We start from the raw sequence: 24,234 nt of genomic DNA on the forward strand, positions 1-24,234 counted from the left end.
AGTGTGAACTCCCTGCAGGGTGACTGTCGGCCAAGCCTGGGGGAGAACAGTGGGGAGAGCCGCTTGCCGAGAAGGGCCAGAGTCTGCAGATCTTTGGTCGGAGAGATGCCTCTCGACCCCGGCAGGTGCCGGCCCTGCAAACTTGGCGGACGGAGGCCGGCGCGCGCCCCGCCGCGGGCAAGAACGCTCCAGCCGCCGCAGAGGGAGGAGCTGCCGCCCAGGTGGGGCAGGTGGGGAGCCTGGGCTCAGGTGTGTCCGTGGCGGCCGGGGGAAGCGATTGCTTCCTGGCCGGTGCAGGCGGAGCAAAACGGACTCTTGGCCCCAGGATCCAGACTCTGTCTCCCAGACTCTGCCTCGGTGGAAAGCCATGGAAGGGGTAAGTCGTGTGGGTTCAGTTGTGGGCTTTCTGTGGATCCTTTCTTGCCGGGTCCCGTTCCTCCCAGGAGGAAGCGTGGGGGAGAGGCTGCCTGTGCACCCCGCCTCCCCATGGAGAGGAATAAACAGGACGTGTTAGTTGTGTCAGTGCTGCCCAGCTCACACCGGCCTGGCGGGGGAGGGGGGGGACGGAAGAGGGGTATGTACCCGTCCTGCGCCACCTTGGAGGCTGAGGGCACAGAGGCTCTCAGGAGGGGTGGCGTGAGGGACCCTACCTCTAACCCTGCGAGCTGGGCTTCCAACCTCCCCTCCTCCCCCCTCTCCCCCGCCCCCAGCCTGGGTGTCAGTGAGTGTTGGCCTCTTTGTTTGCTTGCCCTTGGAGACTGTGCCGGTCCTCCGGAGATTCGTGGGCTTCCCTGGTCAGAGGGCAGGGCCGCGGGGGCTCTTCAGTGGCTTGTGACTTTCCTGCCGGCTCTGCGTCTTATGAACTGTGTGGCCTGGGGCCAGTAAGTGCATCTTCCTAAGCGTCTGGTTCCTCGCTGGTAGAATAGGATTACTACTAGAATAAGTCGTTTGTGAGATGATTGGAGCTGCTTGTAAAAAATAAAGATGACCTGTGCGGACGTGCCCAGCACAGAGCAGGTGGGCTTCCCTTCTCCTTGGCTGGCCACGTGCTGTTTGCCTAGTTGGAGTTTCTCCGCCTGACTGACCACAGTTTCCTTTTTCCTTCTCTAATTCTCCATCCCCTCCCTTCCCCCCTTCAGTAAGTCAGTTTCTTTCCAAGGGGGCGGGGCAGGGATGCGTTTCACCTCCATACCTTCTTTATTATACATTTGGAGTCAAGTCGTTTTCTCCTGTGAATCAGGAGGCTTCCTTCCCAGAGGTACATTGGGACGGAGGACCCACTTCAGCAGTCACCCATCAGGAGAAGCTCCCCTTTGTTCCAGGGCAGCGGACATGTGTCTCTCTGTGGCAGACCCTCCAGTTTAACTAGCTGAGTTTTGGAAAAGAGAGAGCAAAGGCACGCTGGTATGGCTTCCGTCTCCCCTCCTCTGAATTCTCTCTCCCCCTACCCTGCAGTTTAGCAACTTCTGAGAAGCTCCTCCTTGATGGAAAAATGGCAGGCTGAATAGATCTACTGTGATTGTGAGAAAAAGAAATGGACTTATATTTTGCCCTCTCTGATGTGCCAGGATATGCACTGGCATCCATTATTTCAGTTTACCTACATGACAACATAGTGAGGTCAATGCCAAATGCCCCAGCTCTTATAGGGGGAAAACAGTCAGAATGTTGTCTGTTGCTCAATATCACACAGTAAGTAGCACAGGCTGCAATTTGTCAATAACAAATATTGAGTACCAACTGTAAACCAGGTATCACTAGCAAGGATGACAAGAAAACAGGTGGAATGTTAGGCAACTGAAGAGAAAAATGTACCAAAGGGCATGTTAGCTCATAACATTTTTATGGGAGAAGATAATGCAGTTATGGGATAAGCTGATGTGGTTATGCAACTTTTTCTGCTCAGAGAAAGAGGGAAAAAAAGATCAAAAGAGAAATATGGGTTATTTCTCATTTTAAAAGGAGGATTTGGTTTTTTTCTTAAGTCAATAAAATATCCATTCAATATGCATTACTAAGCACCTGCATTGTGTTGTCAGGCCTGTTTCAGGGGCTACAGATGCCGCAGTGACCCAGTCAAAAATGCCTGCCTTTATACAACTTACTAGTGGCAAAGACAAACACACATACACACAGTATATATATATATATATATATATATATATATATATATATATATATTAGGTCAAATGGCAGTGAATTCAACATAGAACCACAGCATAAGGAAGAGTTTAAGGATGGTGAGGCACCAAGCAGGAGAGGCTGCTGTTTTAAGTGGGATAGTTTCAAGAAAGGCATCAATGTAAGGTGCCATTTGAGCAGAATTTTGAAGCAAGTGAGGAAGATGGCCCTGTGGATCTCTTAGGGAAGAGTGTTCTGCAGAGGGATAACAGCGAATGCAAAGGCCCTGGGGCAGAAGCTTGTGTGATGTGTTCAAGGGGCAGTAAAATGGCTGGCGAAGAGAAATCAAAGGAGAGAGTGGTCAGAGGTAGAGGTCAGGTCATGTAGGGTGCCGGAGGCCATTGTAGGAATTCCAGGTTTTCCTCTGAGTGAGATGGAGAGCACCTGAGTGTCATGAGTGGCAGAAGGGAATGATCCAACTTACTTTTTAAAAGGATCACCTGGCTATTGTTTACAAACTCGATGATAGAAAGAGCAGGATGAGAAGTTGGCTGACCAGTTAGGAGGCTCTTGCCCTAATTCAAGCAAGAGAGCACGGTGGCTCAATCCAGAATCTTAGCAGTAAAGACGGCTAGAAATGGTCAGATTCCAGATATATATTAAAGGTAGATTCAAGAGGATTAACTGAAGGATTGGACCAAAAAAATGTGAAAAAAAATGACTCCAAGGTGTGAAGCCTGAGCGCCTGGAAGAATGGAGTTGAGGTTGAATGAGATAATTTAAGGTAGAACAGGTTTGCAAGGAGATCAGGGGTCAATTTTAGACATAGTAAGTTGTAGGTTGAGGGGCTGAGTGGGCAGTTGGATATTTGGGTTTAGAGTTCAAGGTAGAGGCCCAGGCAGTAAGTATGACTAAGAGAGTAAATTTTCATTGCCTAGCAAATACTGGGTGCATAGTAGTGTTTAGTATATGTTACCATGGTGGTTTTCAAACTTGGCTACACATTCTCTGACATTCCTCCATAAAGAAGTGGAGTTTGTGTTCCCTTCCCTTGAATCTGGGCAGAATCATGACTGCTTTAGCCAATAGACTGCAACACATGTGACATTATGTGACTTCAGAGGCTGTGACATAAAGGGCTATGCAGCTTCCATCTGGTTTGTGAGAACCCTCACTCTTGTAACCCTCAGCCTCCACATAAGAGGTCTTTGGAGACACCTCAGGTAGGTGGTCTGGTTGAGCACCTAAGCCTAGCCTTCCAGCATTCCTGCAAGACAAGAACCAGGGCTCTGCAGACCAGCCCATCCACCAGTGAGATACCACTGGGTCAATTTCATCAACACCCTGTGGAACACAAGAGTCACCCAGCTGAGCCTTGCCCAAATTCCTATCCCACAAAATTGTGAGGTATGGAAAAATGGTTATTGTTTCAGGCCACTCAGTTCTGAGGTGGTTTGTTTTGCATCAATAGGTACAAGTATCCTTCATTCTTCTTGGTTATAAAAAAACATATCATTCACCCCTATAGACATAAGGTTCCAGGGGGTTTCTATAAAAATATAGTTTATTATGTAGTTTAGCTACCCAAAGAGAGATTGATGAGCTTTTGTTTTTCTAAATCTGAGAGTGAAGTTCTACCCTAGTGCACTCCCTCAGCTGGGTAGCCCCACCGTCTTGGCAAGAGAGAATCCTAGCACTTTTGAGCTGGGAATGCTAGTAAGCTTAGAAAATGGTACTTGAATTTTTGATGAATGAGCATTGGAGTTGGAGTTGAAAGATCCATATTTATGTTTATTTCTGCCTCTTAATAGTCAAGTGATTTGAGCCAGCCATTGAAAAATAAAATGTAGGAGTTGGGAGATTTCTCAAAGACCAACCAGTCTATCAACTCCCATTTTAGAGATGGGAAACTTGGGACCCATGGGGGAAAGTGGGCACACACTTTGTAACTACTTCCCCACTGTGCCTCACACAGAGTGGATGCTCTTAAATGTTCTTGTTAATTCTGAGAGTAAACTCTGGGCAGCAGATGCCTACACTCTCCCCTTGCATTATTTGATAGAAATTCACCAAACATCTTCTCTGAATCAGGCCCTTACTTAGAATTTCTGAGAGGGGGCCTATCATAGATGCCCTCTAGTTGTTCAGTTTTGCAGGGGAGAGTGTCAAGAAAACAGACAACTGCAGTATTAATGAAAAGTAGAATAAGGAAGAAAGGCTCAGGTTTCAACAGGAGCACCGAGATTAGGGGCCTAACCCAAAGTGCAACCATCCTGGGCGCATTGGAGGAGTTGGTATCTGAGTTGCACGTCAGAGAACTAGGTGGCACTTCATCAGGGAAAGAGGAAAGGAGGGGAGGAAAGCAGAGCATGGACAAAGGAGCAGAGCTGAGCAACATGGTGGGGTGAGAATCCAGGAAGGAAGGAGCTAGAATCAAATCCCAAGAAGTAAATAGGGACCAGAAAACCCCTGAATGCAGATGTACTTCATCCTGGAGGCCAAGGGAGCCACTGAGGGACTGCACCTCCCAAATGGTACTAAACGTCCCCTGCAGTCTTCTCATGCTCTGACGTCCTGGGACTGCAGGACTTTCTCAAGGTCATATGTGGCTTATTTTTGACAGCACTTAGTCTAGAACCTGGGTTCTAAATGCTTGTGAGACCACTTAGCAAGCCCTCAAGAACAATTTCAGGGTTTTTTCCTGAATACTCTGATTTTTTAAAAAAACTTATTGAAGTATAGTCGATTTATAATGTTGTGTTAGTTTCTGCTGTACAGCAAAGTGATTCAGTTATACATATACATATATCCACTTTTTTTAAGATTCTTCTCCCATATAGGCCATTACAGAGTATTGAGTAGAGTTCCCTGTGCTATACAGTAGGTCCTTATTAGTCATCTATTTTATATATAGTCATGCGTGTATGTCAGTCCCAGTCTCCCAATTTATCCCTCCCCATGCCTTATCCCCTGGTAATCGTAAGTTTGTTTTCTACATCTATAACTCTATTTCTGTTTTGTAGATAAGTTCATTTGTACCCTTTTTTAAGATTCCACATATAAGCGATATCATATGATATTTGTCTTTCTCTGATCTTTAGTAAATAGGTAATGAGACAGGGTAACAGCTGAAAAAGGGGATGGGCCCGCTGAGAAGGATGTAGCTATAAAAATGGTCTGTTGTCAACGAGCTTGTTCTTGGGAGAGTGGAGTTCACTGGGGATTCAGATCAGATCATCGGGGTGAGGCTTCTTGGGAGTTCCAAGAGAATATCTGAGAAGGGGACAAGGAAAGATCACCCAATTATTCACGATTCCTAAAGACTGGCCACCTCACCACTGTCTTTGCAGAGAAAATGTGCTGCAGGGGCCTCTTGAACTGTGTTGCTTTGCCCTTGACCGTGAAACATTAAGTGGCCTGCACAGCTGCAGGGCTGATGTCCGGTCTTAACCAGCAGCTTGCACCCCGGATTTACCCAGTGTTACCTTGACATTGAGTCAAGCTTTCCCTTCCCCAAACTATGCACCTACATTTCTCCACTGGAGAGGTGGTTCTAATAGGCTAATCTGATCATGTCACAGCCCTGCTGAATCCCTTTCAGTTGTCCCCTGTTGCCTGTGCAGGTAGAGCCCAAGCCCCTTCACCTGGCTGACAAGGCCAAGGTGCTCCCACCCCAGCCTCCTGGCCCTGCACCCCTTGTGCTCCAGCCTGTTCTACCCCATGCACGCTCCTCTCTCCAGAATCCTGATTGTCATTTCATTAATACTCAGCTCAGGTATCACCTCCCTGAGAAGCCTTCCCTAGCCCCTGGCTCACAACTGGTCTTTCTCCACCTTGCAAGACCCCAGCCCTTTGAACAGCCCCAGGTCTGGACTGTGAGATCCCAGAGGCAACACAGCCTGGCACTTAAAAGCACAGACTCTGGGGCAGCCCAGCTGGTTTCAGTTTCTGGCTCCACCATTTACTAGCTGTTCAGCTTTGAGCAAGTTACCTAATCTCCCTGTGCCCAGTTCTCATTTGTAAATGGGATAATAATAGCTACCACTCAGCAGTCAACTGAGTTTTATATAAAGAGCTTAGGACAGCTCAATGAGCTCAAAGGGCAGGTAATTCTACAAACTAAAATAGCAATACGGTACAGTCATAATAAATGGACAATTATGGGTTGAACTGTGTCCCCTCCCCGCAAATCCATATGTTGAGGTCTTAACCTCCACTGCCTCAGAAGGTGACCTTATTTGGAAATAGGGTTTTTACAGAGGTCACGAAGTTAAAGTGAGGTCATTAGGGCAGGTCTAATCCAATATGACTGGTGTCCTCATAAAGAGGAGGGATGTGGACATGGAGATACACACAGAGGGAGGACAACGTGAAGATAGAAGGAGAACATCTTGTGAACATGAAGACGGCCATCTACAGGCCAGGGAGAAAGGCCTGGAACAGATCCTTCCCTCACAGCCCTCGGAAGGAACCAACCCTGCTGACACCTTGATCTTGGACTTCCAACCTCCAGAACCGTTGTTTGAGTCGCACAGTCTGGGGTACCTTTTTTTATGGCAGGCCTAGCAAACTCTTACATGGACCTGACCAGGAAATTAAGAGAATTTATGTGAATACCCAATGCAGTGCCCTTCCTCCATCAACCTGGGAAGGATTTTGTACCATGTTGTTGTTTTGACTTCTCAAAAAAAGACAGCTGTGCTTAACTCCTCAGAGAAGAAATCTGAGAAGTATTTCTTAGTACCCCGCTTTGGAAATGGAGTGACATGCTCTCAGGGCCAGTGGTCAGTGTTCCTTTCTGATCACTGACTCTTGGGTTTGGTTTTCCTCGTCTGTGAAACTCTAAAATAGCAAGCTCTGGGGGTGATTTTTTAAAATTAATACTAATATTTTGTTAGGACATACTAAATACAGGCAAGTTACAGATAACATGCTTCAGCAATAATGAACAGTTTTGAATCATAATACTGGAAAAAGTTAAAGTTTTACTCCTTACTTTTCACTCTATTACTGTTTTCATCTTACCCATTTTACAGGTAAGGCAGAATCAGGACTCAAACGCAGACATATTTGACTCAGGGTCCCTATTCTTGATCCCTGGTTTGGTTCCTTTTTAGAATGATCACAGTGAGTGGTTTATTGGACAGAGGTGTTGAGAAATGTTTCAAACAGAACGCCTGAATCTGAGTCTAGGTCTGCCATCCCAACCGCTTGTTATGTGGCCTTGAACGAACCACTTAACTTCTCTGAGACTCAGTGTTCTTATCTCTGTGTGTCTAATGATACCTATTTGATAGTTTGTCCGTGAGGATTACATAGGATAATGTATGTGAAGGTACTGTTGTAAATAATAAAATTCCATACAAATATTCAGAATTGTTGATATCATTACAATTCCCCAACCAAAATTTGAGCAGAGAAGACAGTAGAATTCAAAGCACTTTCCAAGCCCTGCACTCTCCACTTTCTGGGAGCCAGCCAAGAGCTCATCTCAAAGATCAGGGTGTGATCTCAGGTAAGAAAAAGGAAATCATACTTGGGAAAGGTGTTTAACAATTTGAAGTTGATATACAAAAACAAAGCAGCGTTGTTTGTCATTTAAACGTTTAAAGGATCAGGACAGAAGTGCCACCTTCCACACCCTTAAAAATATCACCCCAAAATCTCCTGTGTTTTGTTTTTCACCCAGTGCTGTTTCTGAGTACATGCTCTGGAGCTTTTCCCCAAGCTGTGGTACCCAGGACAGGACACTGAATTGGGAGTCTGAGGACCGCTTTCTGAATTTAGTCTCTGTCGCTCCTGCCTGTGTGCGCTGAGGCAAATGTTTCAGCTCAGGGAAGCCTCAGTTTCCTCACTTACTAACAAGGATTAAAGGAATGAGGTGACATATCGAAAAAAAGCAGCTAGCATCAAATATATCCATGCACTCTTAGTCTAACCTGCTAGTCCTTTTAAGCTGGGTGGTAAGACCTTAGGAAGAATTTAAGATGTTTCTGCCTCATTCTCATCTACATGTCATGGGCAAGGGACCCTAATGCCTGGCTCTGTAATTCTCAGACACAAATGAATTAACAGTAGGTGTGCTCTAACCAGCTCTGTGCTCTTAATTCCCCTTAGGGCCCACCCATGTGCCTTGCTTAGTGACTACTGTGTTGAACTATATTGCAGGAAGGAAGGAAGATAATATTGATGGAGGACCCACTCTGTGCCAATCCCTGCACTAAGTGCATTATTTCATTCAAGCTCACCAATCACCTGAGAGAAATATTATCCCCATTTTACAGATGAGGAAACAAAAGTTCTTTGGTGTTACATGGTTTTGCTATTGTCATTATTAACAATAGCAGCTAACAGTGAGCACATCTGTACATCAGTCATGACTCTGAGTGCTAGATATGAATTAACTCACAGCCACTCTAAGGTAGGCACTGTCATTAGGGAGGTAGGCACTCCCTGTGAGAGACCCAGAGAGGTTGGACAGTTTGCTGAAGGTCACACAGCCAGTTGGTGGTGGCACTGGGATTCAAACCCAGAAGCTGCAGTTTTAAAGAACATGTTCTGTAAGAGTTCCTCTCTCCCAGAAACTCTAGGATAGTGGTATCAGGCTGTCAAAAGTACAGAGCTAGCTGAAAAAGGGAAGGTATCCCAGCACTCCAATGCCATGAAACCCAAGGACACAAATAGCCTCAGTCTCTGCTTGGAAAAACAAAAGCAGTTTTGACCATATACTACCCCCAGGGAAAATGGCATAGTCAAAACATTCTTACCGTTCCCCAAGCCTCTCTTTCAGAAGACATCTCTTCGTAGCATGCATTCACAATGAAAAACAGTAAGAAATCTCCCAGCAGAAAAACAGAACCTGGTAAATGCCCTTCATCTGAAAAGTTGTTTCCAAATATATCTGTAACTGTTTTGAGTACTTTCCAATTAACTCCTTCAACAGGCGAAGGCATTCATCTTTGCCTCACGGGCTATAAATCTCCCATATCTTTACTAGTGCTGAAGAGAGATTTCTATTGACTTTTAGCTTCACAAGACTGATTTAGGAGAGAATATTCAACTTTCAGACTTACTGTCAGGATGTTTCCTGTTTTCTCCTCCAACCCAGGAGTGCAGTGTGGACCTGGGGGCGGTAAGGGATGAGAAGGAATCCCATTATTGCCTTTCCATGCTACCAGCACTGATGGAGAGAGGGCCGCGTCCACCCAGATGAGGCAGCGTGGTACAGGTTAGGAGCCTGGGCAGGGTTCCAGAGGCTGAAGGTTAAGCTGTACCCCTTGGAACATTAACTCCATGGACCTCAGTGTTTAAAACCTGAAATGTTGGAATAATATCTGAATCTATCTTATTAAAATGGTGCAAAGATTTACATGGAATGTCTTTCTGCTTCAATTCTCCCACCCAAAATGTTAAGAAAAGTGTTGTTTTGAGAAACAGTCTTGGCCTTGGCAGGAAATCTATGTGACTTTGGACAAGTCTTCAGAATCTTCATCTATAAAACAATAGGTTGAATCAGAATCTTCAGTTACCACTTTGAGTGCTGACATTCAAAGATTTTATACCTAACATCAAGGGAAAATTTCTCATTCGTGGGGAGGTTAAGAGGATTAGTGATGGTTATTTTATTCATTGGTAAACCCACTGTTTTACCAAGTAGAATATGAAACAACAACTCACACATTAACGTCTCCACATTTCTTTTTGCTTCTCTGGCTAATGATCTCCAAATGTAGGATCGTAGTCAATACTGAGCATCTAATAGCATCAAGTCAAACATTTGGTTCAAATTCTAGCTCCATGACTTTCAAGCCATGTGTTGAGAGGGTGACATCATTAGATGGTAGGTCCCTCAGTGAGGATGAGGAGCAGAGTCATTGCCAACTCATATCGGACATGTAGTGTGTGTGTGTGTGAGAGAGAGAGAGAAGGAGAGAGAGCGAGCGAGCCTGACCTTTAGGTTAAGCCACTGAGATTGAGAAGTTGCTTGGTTACAATAAAACCTCTCCTATCCTAACCACTAAATGCCCCTAAGTTTTATTTCAGAGCATGTATACTAGTTTCCTATTGCTGCTGTAACAAATTACCACAAACTTGGTGGCTTAAAGTACCACAAATTCATTCTCTTACGGTTCTGGAGGTCATAGGTTTAAAGTGGGTCTGCGGGGCTGCGTTTCTTCTGGAGGCTCTTGGGAAGAGTCTATTTCCTTGCCTTTTTCAGCCTAGAAACTACCCACATGCCTTGGTCTATGGGCACTTCCGCTTCAAACCGGCAGCAGAGTATCTTCTCTATGACCTCTGCTTCCGTCTTCATATCTTCTATGACTTTCCTCCCTTCCTCTTATAAAGGCCCTTATAATTATATTAAGCCCACCTGGATAATCCAGGATAATTTCCCCATCTCAAGATCTTTAACTCAATCACATTTCTAAGTCCTCTTTTACCATGTAAGATGACATATTCACAGGTTCTGAGGATTAGGGCATGGATATCTTTGGGAGGGGACATTATTCAGCCTACCACAGTCCTAGCCTATCCTGACCATATTCACCCCAAAGTTGTTGTGTTTTTTTTTTTCAGAGCATGGGTCACAGCTTTTTTTTTTTAAGTGTAAATATCCATTTAATTTCTCCCACTCTAGATTGTAAATTCCATTAGGAAGAGGCAGTGCCTACTTCTTGTTCACTGTTCTCTCTCCTGATGGTTTAAATGATTAAATAACAACAATAATGACAATAGATAGCATTTTGGAGTCTAAGCACTGTGTCTAGCTCTTCCTTTGAATAATATAATTTAATCTGCACAGCGATCTGGCAAGGAAGAGTAACATTACTGCTCCTGTTTTCAGGTGGGGAGAATGAGCCTCAGTGAGTTTAAGTAACTAGACCCCAAAGCCACACAACTGTTAAGTTGATCCAGGAGTTGAACGCAAATCTGTCCCAGAGATCTTTCATTTAACAGACAAGGTGCTGAGGGACCACAAAATCAAACACAATTTATACCTTCCTCAAATTGCTCAGAGTTTAATAGGGAAGATGTATACAAATAACAATTATAATACAGTGTGACAATTATAACAATGTGAACAATGACACTACGTTCAAGTAACTGAGGGAGCAGAGAGAGAGAATCTTTTAACTAGACCTGGGTAAGGTAGAAAAGCCTTTCCCAAGGGAGGTAATTTCTGATTTGGGTTTTAAAAGATGAAAAGTGTTCACCAGGCAATGGGGGATGGGAAAGGGAAAGGCATTCCAGGCATAGGGAAGAGCATATACGCAGGAACTGAGGCAGAAAATGGCATGGCGTGTTTGGGTACAAAGGGCCAGTGGCATAAGGAAAACTTGGGGACTTGTGTGCCTCTGCTGAGGACTGCATCCTCTACACAGCAATGGACAAGTACTAGGGTAAAGAGTGTGTGTGTGGGCCGACAGCAAGGATAGAACAGATTCTGAATTAACTAAGTCCTTTCCCCCTTCCTCAAGTTGCTTATGAGCCAGCGGGTGTGTGGTTAGGGAACTGCTTAGTTTCAAAGTTTCAGATAGAGCTTCATAGAATCATAATATTGAGTCCTGCTTTAAGCCATTCTCCCTCTTTTTACCCCAGCCCCCCATGAGGTTTATTCATCTATTCATTAATTTAGTATGTAGTTTTGAGTATCTACCACGTGGTAGCTGCCTTGTTGAACACTGAAATCCCAAGCTAATTGCTTCTCCCCTTTTGGTAAGCCAATTCCAAGGGTTAACTGCTCTTTCTATCTGGAAAATCCTTTTGTGTCAGATCTATGACATTTATACATGTTTAAAGATAATGTCTTAAATCTGTGTTGCATTCCGTTTATTTTTTATTTTATTCAAAGTGTCCTCATAATTCATTGTATTTGATATTTATAAGGACTTTGTGAGGTAGACAGGACAAATACAATTATTTACATTTTAAGTATTACAAAAAAAGAATGAGATTTTATATCTTCAATTGGTCAATATGTGTTTTAGCTTACTTCCTCAAGCCATGGTAAATGCTGTGAGAAATAATTTCTGTATGGTTGAATAAGGTTGTGGTTAATAAAGTTCTTGTATGCATGTTCCTTTAGTCGACATAAATTCATTAACTGTTTACTGTGTGATCAGCATCGAGTTAGACTCAGGGATTTCTAATCCTTACCACAAACTTTCAAAAGCAAGGTATCCTATTCTATAGATGAACAAATTGAGGCTCTGAGAAACTAAATGACTTCTCAAAGATCACAGAGTGACATAGATATTCACCCCTGGGCTGATTCCAATATTATTTCTATATTCAATTTGGCCTCAATGAGTCAAAAGCTTACACATTCTTCACAAGGACCCAAGGAGATACACCTTAAAAATCAGCTAGATCACTTCTCTCCTAGTTCTCATATTTCTTCTCTCGAAGTTAGGCAATTGCCAATGGTTATTTTTTGTTTGCAAGAATCATCTGTTATTAAAGCCTTAGTATTTCCTCTGGTCACTTAACACACAATAAAATCTCAGTTAGTGTACCACTAAGCCATACAGTCTCTTAATTTTGCCCTTCAATTATTCTGCCTGTTTACCTCAAGCTAGTATCTCTGAGCTAAGTGACAAAGTCTGACCCAGCACCCATGAGATCAGTACAAGGCCATCTCCATCTAGTTGCCTTGTCATTTTTTTTTCTTGCTTGGGGGCCCTTTGGTATTTCTAGATTTAGCTGCCAGTAAACAAGAGAAGCCTTCAGGAGGGAGTGCAAATGTAGATTGAGCCTAAGTAAAGCCAAACTGAATGTTTGAAAGGTGAGTCCCGTGTTGCTGTCCATTATTCTGAACTAGGTTTGTTGGCTGGGTTGGGGCACAGGTGGGGAATGGAGAAGGATACAGAGATTTCACAAAATGAGTAGAACCAAGGGGTAAAATCCATGGATACTTCAGGTCAGTGAATGCAGAAGAAGAGGGGGGTCAAAATGGAAGCATTTCTGTTATTGGAAACCAAAATGCCACCAATTAGAATGGATACAATTTTTCCATCTGAAATCATCAGGCCAATTAATTCTGTACTATTTCCTAAGCATGTGCTCTTTGACACAGACAATCATTTCCTCATTGTCAAAATCACCACGATAATCATGATCATCAACATCATCGTCTTCCTCCTCCTGTTCATGATCATCATTCTTTTTATCCATATTACAACTCTTCTCATCAAAATGTCATTACTGGAGGCCTCCTTTGTGCCAGGCACTGGGCCAGTGTTGATGTCCATGGCAGTTCTATGATGTGAATAGTTGAATCTCCAATTTACTAATCTGGAAATAGGGAACAGAGAACAGAAATAGTTTTTTTCAAGGTGACAGAGCCAGAATTCATACAGATAGGGTTTTTCTTTTTTTTTTTTAACACCTTTATTGGAGTATAATTGCTTTACAATGGTGTATTAGTTTCTGCTTTATAACAAAGTGAATCAGTTATACATATACACATGTTCCCATATCTCTTCCCTCTTGCGTCTCCCTCCCTCCCACCCTCCCTATCCCACCCCTCTAGGTGGTCACAAAACACCAAGCTGATCTCCCTGTGCTATGCGGCTGCTTCCCACTAGCTATCTATTTTACATTTGGTAGTGTATATATGTCCATGCCACTCTCTCACTTTGTCACAGCTTACCCTTCCCCCTCCCTATATCCTCAAGTCCATTCTCTAGTAGGTCTGTGTCTTTATTCCCGTCTTACCCCTAGGTTCTTCATGACCTTTTTTTTTTTTCTTAGATTCCATATATATGTGTTAGCATACTGTATTTGTTTTTCTCTTTCTGACTTACTTCACTCTGTATGACAGACTCTAGGTCCATCCACCTCACTACAAATAACTCCATTTCGTTTCTTTTTATGGCTGAGTAATATTCCATTGTATATATGTGCCACATCTTCTTTATCCATTCATCTGTTGATGGACACTTAGGTTGCTTCCATGTCCTGGCTATTGTAAATAGAGCTGCAATGAACATTTTGGTACATGACTCTTTTTTTTTTTTGAAGGGTGAAGACAGTAACATGTATTAATGGTTCTTTTCCAGCTGCTTCCTTGGCATTGTATTTTTCATTATACTATCCATAATTGTTTTATATACAAGATGGTGTGATTGTTTTTTATTGCATAACATCATCAGAAAAACTTTAAAGGCCAAGTCAGAAAATATTTACTGAGTTCTTACTAAACGTGAAATATTATATAAAAGGAATTATAGGACAAATAAAAATAACATCCCTGGAACTCACTTACATTCAAATTACGGAAACTAGATCTTTGACGTTTTTGAACATTCATAAAACAAATAAACAAATAAAAACCCTGCCCTTTAAAATGGTCAGAACTATGCACATGAAGTAGAAAATGGCATGACTAATTAGAAATCATTTACTTCTTTGTCACCAAAACATTAAAAGAAAACAAAATCTAAATAAGCAAAAAGTCTTTTATAACATATTGGCTAAGAAGACATGACTCTTTTTGAATTATGGTTTTCTCAGGGTATATGCCCAGTAGTGGGATTGCTGGGTCATATGGTAGTTCTATCTGTAGTTTTTTAAGGAACCTCCATACTGTTCTCCATAGTGGCTGTATCAATAAGGTTTTAACCTAAGACTTTCAACTCCAAACAAAGCCCACATGCTTAATCCTATTGCTGCACTTACAGTAGCTCTTAGTCTAGGAAGGAAGGGGAAATGTAAAAGACAATAACTATGTAATCAACACTGCAACTGAGAGAAGCACAGGGTTTCCGGGAGCAGAGAGGAGTCAGTACCTCTCACTGCATACTTGATGGACGGCTTCCTCAGGGAGTTACAACTGAGCCGAGTCAAGCAGTGCACACATTTCAGACAAGAAAAAAGGAGAAGAACATTCTAGGCAGAGGGTGAAGTGTGTGTGAAAGTATGGGGGCATTCATTCCTCCAGTAAATATTTACTGTCTTATCTGCTCCAGGCACTATGTTAGGAAAACCAAGGGTGAGTAAGAAAGAGAGAAATATATCCAGTGCAGTGGATGCCCTAGAGAAGATAAGTCTGGAAGCTTCAAGAACAATAAGAATTTAGAGGGGGAAATGAGAGGAAAACAAGCTGTTGATAATATCCTGTGTTGTGATTTATCGTGCCTTTTCACATGCCTAGAACACAACCTAGTACATAATAGGCATTTGACTAGTTAATGAACGACTGAATGAATGATCTCTCTTGACCTTTAACACAATCCATTTGCTTATAATTAGTCCCACGAGGACAGAGAACATTTGTTCACCACGATCACCACTTGTATCTGCAGGGGAGCCACTGAGTTGCAGGTCTCCAGAGGACACTGTCTACAGGGTAGTCTGTGTGAATGGTCTGTGTGATCACAATGTGACAAGTGCCCCTGGGGATGTGCAGCTTGGAAACTTGGGTTCACATCTGCTCCAGGGGATTCATATTTGTTGATTGAATAAGCTAACGAATGAAGAAGTCAGGAAGGAATTCTCAACAGAGATTAGTGTTATTCAGCCTCTTAGTCATGAAAGAGGCATTAGTTAACTCTCATGCTGTAAATCAGCGTGTCTATTTCACAGATGGGGAAGAGGTATAAAGGGCCTCCCTCAAAACACACATCTAGGGAGAAGAGCCAAAAGAGGAACGCAGGCCTCCTCTAGTCAATGCTTTTCTGCTACAGTGTGCCGTTTCTCCATAAATCCATCAGTTCATGGTTTCTTCCAAGGGGCCAAGGTTGCCTCTTTCCTAGGAAATGGCTGGGTTGCAGAGTTTGTCCCTGGTCCCACACAGCTGGCACCCTCCCAAGGTGAAGGAAATTGGGAGCTGGTGCCGGGAGCCTGTGTCAGGGATCAGTGTGTAAGTAAAACTGCTGCTGCAAACCTCTCACAAGAGGCTTTGACTTCACTAGTTCTTTGAGTAAAGATCCCGAGGTTCAGTGAGTGGATTAGCAGGATACGTATTCAGAAAGTACAAAGATTGCTGACCATCAGTTTTGGATGAAGAAATCTTGTCCCAGATAAAGGGCCTGGAAGACACTCTTCAGTTGCATTTCTTGACTGTTTTCAGACAAAAATTGAGGCTGCAGTAGTGTCTTAGAAAGAGCTGGGGATGGAGGTCCCAAGGTCTAGGGTTGGCCATTTCTTAGCCCTTTGATCTTAGGCAGGTAACTTGGTCCCTCCAGTTTAGTCTCTTCATCTGTAAAAGGAAGTTAACCACTTCTCCATGGCAGCGTTGAGTAAACAAAACAATGTATGAAAAGGGTCTAACCCAATGCAGTAGAATGAAAGAGCTTGAGTTTTGGAATCAGACTTGATTTTTAAATTCAAATTTACCTCTTAATAATGATGCAAACTTCGACAACACCAGTAATAATAATAGCTAGAATTTATAGAAAACATGCTATGCACCAGGCCCCATGCTAAACACTTAACAAGGATTGTCTAAATTAATTGGCAACAGTAGAGTAAACACTATTATTGTTTCCATTTTACTCATGAGAACTGAGGTGATAAAGGTAAAGTTGGACATCACCTTGCTGAGAGTGAAAGGGCAGGATCCAAACACACGAAGTCCACAACATGGCTTTTTTAAATTGAAGTATAGTTGATTTACAATATTATGTTAGTTTCAGGTATACAGCGTAGTGATTCTTTTTTTTATGCAAACTGTATTCCATGATAGGTTATTATAAGATGGTGGGTATAATTCCCTGTGCTATACAGTAAATCCTTGTTGCTTGTATATTTTAAGTACAGTAGTTTGTATCTATTAATCCCATAATCCTAACTTATCCCTCACTCCTCTCTCTCCCCTTTGGTAATCATAAGTGTATTTTCTATGTCTGTGAGTTTGTTTATGTTTTGAATATGGATTCATTTGTATTTTTTTTAGATTCCACATATAAGTGATATACTATTTGTTGTTCTCTGTCTGACTTACTTCACTTAGTATGATAATCTCTAGGTCCATCCATGTTGCTGCAAATGGCAATATCTCATTCTTTTTTGTGGCTGAGTAATATTCCATTGTATATACATACCACATCTTAAGCCAATTGTATGTTGATGGACACTTGGGTAGTTTCTATGTCTTGACCATTATAAATAGTGCTGCTATGAACACTGAGGTGCATGTATCTTTTCAAATTAGAGTTTTCATCTATTCCGGATATATGCCCAGGAGCGGGACTGCAGGATGATATGGCAACTCTATTTTTAGTTTCTTAAGGAAACTCCATACTGTTCTCCATAGTGGCTGCACCAATTTACTTTCCCACCAACAGTGTACGAGGGTTCCCTTTTCTTCACACACTCTCCAGCATTTATTTGTAGACTTTTTGATGATGGCCATTCTGACTGGTGTGAGGTGATACCTCACTGTGGTTTTGATTTGCATCTCTCTAATAATTAGTGATCACAACATGGTTTTTAATCTCTAAGCTAAACTGTTGTCTCTCTCCAAACCTCAGTTTTCATATCTTTAAAATAGGGATAATAACACCTGCCCAGCCTGGTTGGTAGGATGTTATATCTGCAAAGCAACTGTTGCAGGGGTCCACAGAGCTTAGTGTGTGGTATGGTGGTGGGGCCATGGTGGTAGAGGTGGTGGAGGGGATGGTGATACCCATGGGGATTATTGGCACTGCAAATCTTCAAGGTGACTTCTATGGCTATTATTGGAGAGAGAAGATACTGAATAGACAGAAAAGGAGATAGGAACTGCTTTCTCTTCTTTAGAAAACAAAAACAAAATAAAAACATCAAACACCTGTAAAATCTGTTCCCTGTTGCATTTAGAATGATGTCTTTGATTTCTTTTACTGTTTCTTCATGCAGCTGGGACTCTAATTTGAAAAGCAAACCTAAGAAATTAAAATGGCCTCATTGGCTAAGGAGTTTATATCACACGCTGTAGGGTCAAAGCAATAAAGTGGCTCAAAGAAGTTATTCAGCCCTTCTCTTTTCAGTGTTCAGTAAATTGCGCTTTAAATAAAACTGTCACAAACCCAATGGACGCTGAATGACTGTTCTGTCTGGGGCACGAGAGGGCGGTACGGAGAGCAGGAAGAATTTTCAAATAAGGACACTCTGTGGTCAATTTTTCCAACTTGCTGGCAGCCAGTCTAGGGAAATTTCCCTGTGCTTGCCCCAAGTTTCAATGCCAAACAAGCACAGAGAATGTAATGAGGAGGCCGGTAATGGGGTAGTTTAAGGACTGGCCTGCCGGCAGAGATCATAAATTCTGACTTCAGGCCCTTATCCCCAGACTATTAACTCAGTCATACTTGAGCCCCTCTGCTGGGAGCTTCAGTTTGAATTAGGCATCTGAGGATGTATGGCCCAATATTTCCTCTGAGACCTTCACCCCACCACAAAATGCCCTTAAAAAGCAACATTTTGGTATCTTAAAGCAATCTCTAGACCATTGTGGTTTTTCTGTTTTGGTTTAGGTTGTTTTGGTTTTTTTTTTTTTTTTTTTCGATTTCCTAAAAGACATCATAAACCTCATTTGTTTGAAATGAATAGCTCTCTCCATTTTCCTCATCTTGAGGGTTTCTATATTGCCATGACTTGAATGAGGGTAAGTTGCAAAATATTGATTTCTAATTTACCATTTCCCTGTATAGCCTGTGAAGGTATTTAGAACATAAAAATGCAAACATGTAAACATGTGTTGAGAAGTTTGTTTTTAATGGCTTGCAGGGCCTTTCAGGTTGCAGGCTTGGCCCAATTTCTTACCGCTCCCCATCTCACATTTCAGCCACGCTCTCCACTTTGGAAACCCACACATACCAGACTTAGGTCTTATAAATGTCTCAGGTCTTACAAATGTCTCCTCTACCTAGAATGTCCCCCACCCTTCTGACGGTCAAGCTCCTGTTTGTTCTTCACATCTGGTTTTCTCCAGGAAGGACTTTGCACTCCCCAAACCTGGTTAGGTTTTCCCTCTGCTAGCCCTGGTGCTGCCTGGTCCCAGTGACCATTGGGTGCTGTTATCATCTGTTTACTTGTCTGTCTTTTCCATAAGACTGTGAACACCATGAGGGCAAGGCCTGTGTGTGGTTTAATCATTTATGTTACCCATAGTAGGAATGCAATACACAATTGCTGAATGAATTTGGGGAAAGGCAAATGAAAGCCTGTCACAGAGAAAAGGCATGCTATAGCATAGAGTTCATTTTAAAACATCACAGGCTTTAACTATTTACAATAGCCAAGACATGGACACAACTTAAATGTCTATCGACAGATGAATGGATAAAGAAGATATAGTATATATACAATGGAATGTTACTCAGCCATAAAAAAGAATGAAATAATGACATTTGCAGCAACATGGATGGACCCAGAGATTATCATACTTAGTGAAATAGGTCAGACAGAGAAACACAAATATTATATGATATCACTTATATGTGGAATCTAAAATATGACACAAATGAACATATCTATGAAACAGAAACAGACTCACAGACATAGAGAATAGACTTGTGGTTGCCAAGGCCAGCATGGGGGGAGGGATGGGGTAGGAGTCTGGGGTTAGCAGATGCAAACTAGTATATATAGGATGGATAAACAAGGTCCTACTGTATAGCACAAGGAACTATATTCAATATCCTGTGATAAACCATAATGGAAAATAATATGAAAAAGAATATGTATATATGTATAACTGAATCACTTTGCTGCACAGCAGAAATTAACACAACATTGTAAATCAACTATACTTCAATAAAATTAAAAATAATAATAATAAAACATCACAGGCTTTAATGTCAGGACTGGGTTCCGCCCTTGGCTAGGCACTCATTAGCTATGTGACCTGAGCAAGGTACAGAAAACTTTGATCCTTGGTTTGTCCTCACCTTCAGGGGTACAGCTCAGAAGGCCATTATAAGGATTAGAGTAATTGAGAGGAAATACATGTTGTGTGCACGGTGCCTAGAAGCCTAATAACATAATAAGGATTCAATGCACCTTTCATATTCTTTTATTTGGAATTATTCCTAACTTTCCCTCAGTTTCCTCCATCTATAAATACATCCAAATGCTTTCTCATCAGCTCAGTTCAATTCAAAAGAAGATATACTGTCCATCTAAGTTCAGTGTGCCCAGGCATAGTGACAGAAACACAAGTAGAAAAGAATATAGTCTGGTCCATGACCCTGAGGACCTCACAGTGTGAATGGGATGTGAGTAAGCAGACATAAATATAGAAGATTTTAATAAAATTAAACAAATGGGAAGGTAGAGGTAAGCCAAAGGTGCTACAAAATATGGATCAGGTACTCCTAGCCCAACCTAAGAGCTGGAAGGTGCTTCTGGGAGAGATTGATAACTCGGCTAAATCTCAAAAGATGAATGCGTTTAGCCAAGTGAATAGGTATGGAAAAGGCATTCCAGGCAGAGGGAACAGCATGAACAAATGCACTGGGGCAAGTTCAGTTTTGCTGGAGGGGTGAGTTAGAGGCAGGAATTGGGAAACGAAGCTGGTGATAGAGGCAGGAAAATATCAGAGGTTCTTATATGTATGGCTGAGGAAGGTATGATTTATCATCAGGGTAATGGGGAATCACTGAAGGGTTTTAACAGGGAGTGACATAATCAGAACTGAATTTTAGATGCAACATTGGTATGAACTTGATTTGTAAATCTCTAAGAAAGTCTTTTTAAAGAGCATCCTGGGACTTCCCTGGTGGTCCACTGGCTAAGGCTCCATGCTCCCGATGCAGGAGGCCCAGGTTCAATCCCTGGTCAAGGAACTAGATCCCACATGCCGCAACTAAAAAGATCCTGCGTACCACGTGCCACAACTAATACCTGGCGCAGCCAAACAGAAAAGAAGAAAAAAAAAAAGAGCAACCCCTCTAGGTCATTACCCCAGAAACCCATTTATTTGTTTAATTCAATATTCATTTGGCAAATATTTATTGAGTACTTACTAGGAGTAAAGCATCATGCTTGAGCCTGTGGGCTCTACAGAGGTACATATTATTTTTCTACCTGCTGCCAAGGAGTTCACAGACTACTGGGGATGATGAGGCATTTATTTGAGTAATAGTAGTAGGACATGGAAAGTGATAAGAGGCATGAGACCAAAAGAGATATGCAGATAAAATTCTATAGACATGTTTCTCAATCTATTCCTTGGACCAGATGCAGGCTACATAATAAGCCCTCAAGATGATTCATAATACATGGGCTGTCCAGAAATTCTGTTTTAGTGGGGCAGGTTTAGGAGTCCCCAGGACATTCCAGTGCACAGCCAGATTTGAGAACCATTGCCGGAGAGCTCTGAGGAAGGAGAGGTTACATTTTTAAAGGGGCTGGTGATGAAGGGCTTCATGGAGTAGGAAGCATTTGAGCTGTGTCTAGACAGATGAGTAGAATTTGGACAGCAGATGTCTGGCAAGGCCATTCTAGGTGGCAGGTGCATAGGCTATGGTGGGATGCAGGAAAAGAAACCACACATTGGGAGAACCCCAAGAGTTGTACATGACTGTAACATAAAGAGGTGTAATGGTGGTTTGGGACCAGATCAAGGAGGCAAAGGAGTTGATACTTTAATTGCTAGATAATTATTAAACATTACTAATTTTTCAAAAAATGGAATGACATAACCAGAACTGTATTTTAGAGCCATTGGGTCACTGAAGAAATGTCTGAATGAGGCTAGATCACCTGTTAGAAAATGATTGAAAAAATCTTAGTAGAAGATGACCAGCTGAACAAGGGATAATTATAGTAACAGCTACCATTTATTATGCTTGGAGTTAAGATAATTGTTTTGCTTTATTCTCCTTCTTTAAGCCTTGAAAGAACCCTAGGAAATGAATAGGAACAAGTCCATGATTTCTTACCCATAATTCCAAAATCCAATAAGCTCTAAAAACCACAAGTTTTTCATAAAAGGTAGGCTTTTTCAGAAGCCTACCTGAACCAACATGAGCCATGTTATAGTCTTTATTTTTGCTACATTAGATGAACGTTAATATGTCTTACTACAGAAGTAGTACCACATTTGATCACAGCATGCTGCCTTAGACCGCATATATAGAATTTGTAATCTGTAACCTTTCAAAAATTGAAAAATTTCTGAATTCCGAAGTACATCTGGCCCAAGGGTTTTGTAAAGGGATTATAGACCTAAATTAGCATTGTTTTGTAAAGGCTGAAACTAAATCTTAGAGAACGCAAGTAATTTTCCAAGAAAAGAGGAAGAAATGGGGCCTAAGCTCCTATGAAGGGGAAGACATGGATGGAAGAGGCTTTACAGAGGTAGCGCTAACAGGATTTCATGTTGAATGCAAGGGAGGCGATTATGTATGTTGGTGTCAAAATACGATTGGGATTCTTGAATGAAAATTCTAATGGCTCTGTGGTTAGTGATGGGTGGGCAGAAAGGCCCTCATGAAGAGAAGGGCATAGGTAGATGTAGATAAGAAAGTAGCAAAGTGATAGGATATTAAATCTACCAAAAGGCTCTCTGCACCAAAACATCATTTCTCTCTTATTGTCCATCAAAGGCAACTAAAATTTCTTATTACTTCTTTTTTTAAAAAATATTCCTTATTACTTTTTAAAAAAATATCTTATTACTTCTTTTTTTTAATATAGTTGTGTAATTCCAGAAAGTTTCTTTTATATATATATTTATTTTTTAAATTTTATTTATTTATTTATTTTGGCTGCGTTGGGTCTTTGCTGCTGCTCACAGGTTTTTCTCTAGTTGCTGAGAGCGGGGGCTACTCTTTGTTGAGGTGCGCGGGCTTCTCATCGCGGTGGCTTCTCTTGTTGCGGAGCACGGACTCTAGGTGTGCGGGCTTCAGTAGTTGTGGCTCACGGGCTCTAGAGCACAGGCTCAGTAGTTGTGGTGCATGAGCTTAGTTGCACCACAACATGTGGGATCTTCCCGGACCAGGGCTCGAACCCATGTCCCCTGCATTGGCCAGCACATTCTTAACCACTGCGCCACCAGGGAAGTCCTCTTATTACTTCTTTGAGTGAAAGCGTTGAAGGCCCTAAGTGAGAAGGGCTTCAGGGAAGAATAATGCCTTTCTCCTTCCAACTCACTCACTCTATCTACTCGCCTGAAAATACAGTGGACCCGCATGCCTCCTGCTTTTGCCTATGCTGTTCCTTTAGCCTCGAATTCAGAGCCCCTGCCTCTCTCCAATGAAAAGCCACTTATCCTTCAATCTTACCTCCTTTGGGAAAGACTACTTGAATGGGCCAGGCCAAACTAATTTTTCACCTCACTGTATTTTCATGGATCCCATACACAGACTTTGTTAGGTAATTGTTTACATAAGTGCCTTCACTAAACAGGGATCAAAAGTTTTGAATTGGTCTGTTTAGCTAGCCTAGAGGTCAACTGAAGTTACAGTGGTGGAATGACATCATCTTTGCCCTGGAAAAAGATCCCACAGGTCAGTAAACCATTATGATAAGCTGGAGTGTGATAAGCACTGAGACAGAAGTCAGCAGAGGGAGGCACTTGGCCTAGAACTGAGAGAGGACAGGAGGCTTGGGAAACAATGCCTTGAATGAGACTTGAATGTGTAGGGGTTACCTACTGTGTCTCTTTCCTGCTTACAATCTTTAGAGGCTTTCCAGTACCTACAGAAAAAAATCCTAAATCCTTAACTCAGACTCCAAGTTTCTGCATGCTCCTACTCTAATAGATAATTCCAGCTTTTTATACACCGCAAGGTAGGAGCTACCCTGGGTACACTACAGGTACAGATAAAGAGTAGGAAGAGAGTTTAAACAGGGATAGAATTCTAGGCACATTTTATGCCTTCATCTAGGCACAAGTAATGTGAAGTGGGAGGGAGGCAAGAGAATTGATATACACGAGAGTGATTATAGTGCCCATCCATGGGATCTAATCTGGGTATATGGGGAAATGAAGACAGCAGGGGAGACTAGACAGGGAAGAAATATTGGGGCCTGAGGATTAATGTGATGGGGCCAAAAAATTGCTGGAGTTGAGGTACCAGAATAGGCAGACTGAAATAGGAGGTGGTGATACTTGAAATTGATGTGTTGGAGATGGTCCAGTTATTGGTAAAGACAAAGTCTAAGGTGTATCCATGGAAACCA

At 42.2% G+C, this 24,234-nt stretch overlaps 1 protein-coding gene across 1 annotated transcript in view; it reads left to right on the forward strand.

Moving 5' to 3' along the window:
* Positions 1-275: 275 nt before the first annotated feature.
* Positions 276-24,234, forward strand: part of FYB2 (FYN binding protein 2) — a 132,254-nt gene continuing 108,295 nt past the window's right edge. Inside the window, exon 1 of the mRNA XM_061186530.1 lies at positions 276-376. Within this exon, the coding sequence (XP_061042513.1) occupies positions 368-376 (9 nt within the window). The 5' untranslated portion in view covers positions 276-367. The remainder of the gene's footprint in view (positions 377-24,234) is intronic.

Source organism: Eubalaena glacialis, chromosome 3 (assembly GCF_028564815.1).
Source record: "Eubalaena glacialis isolate mEubGla1 chromosome 3, mEubGla1.1.hap2.+ XY, whole genome shotgun sequence".
NCBI classification, from domain to species: domain Eukaryota; kingdom Metazoa; phylum Chordata; class Mammalia; order Artiodactyla; family Balaenidae; genus Eubalaena; species Eubalaena glacialis.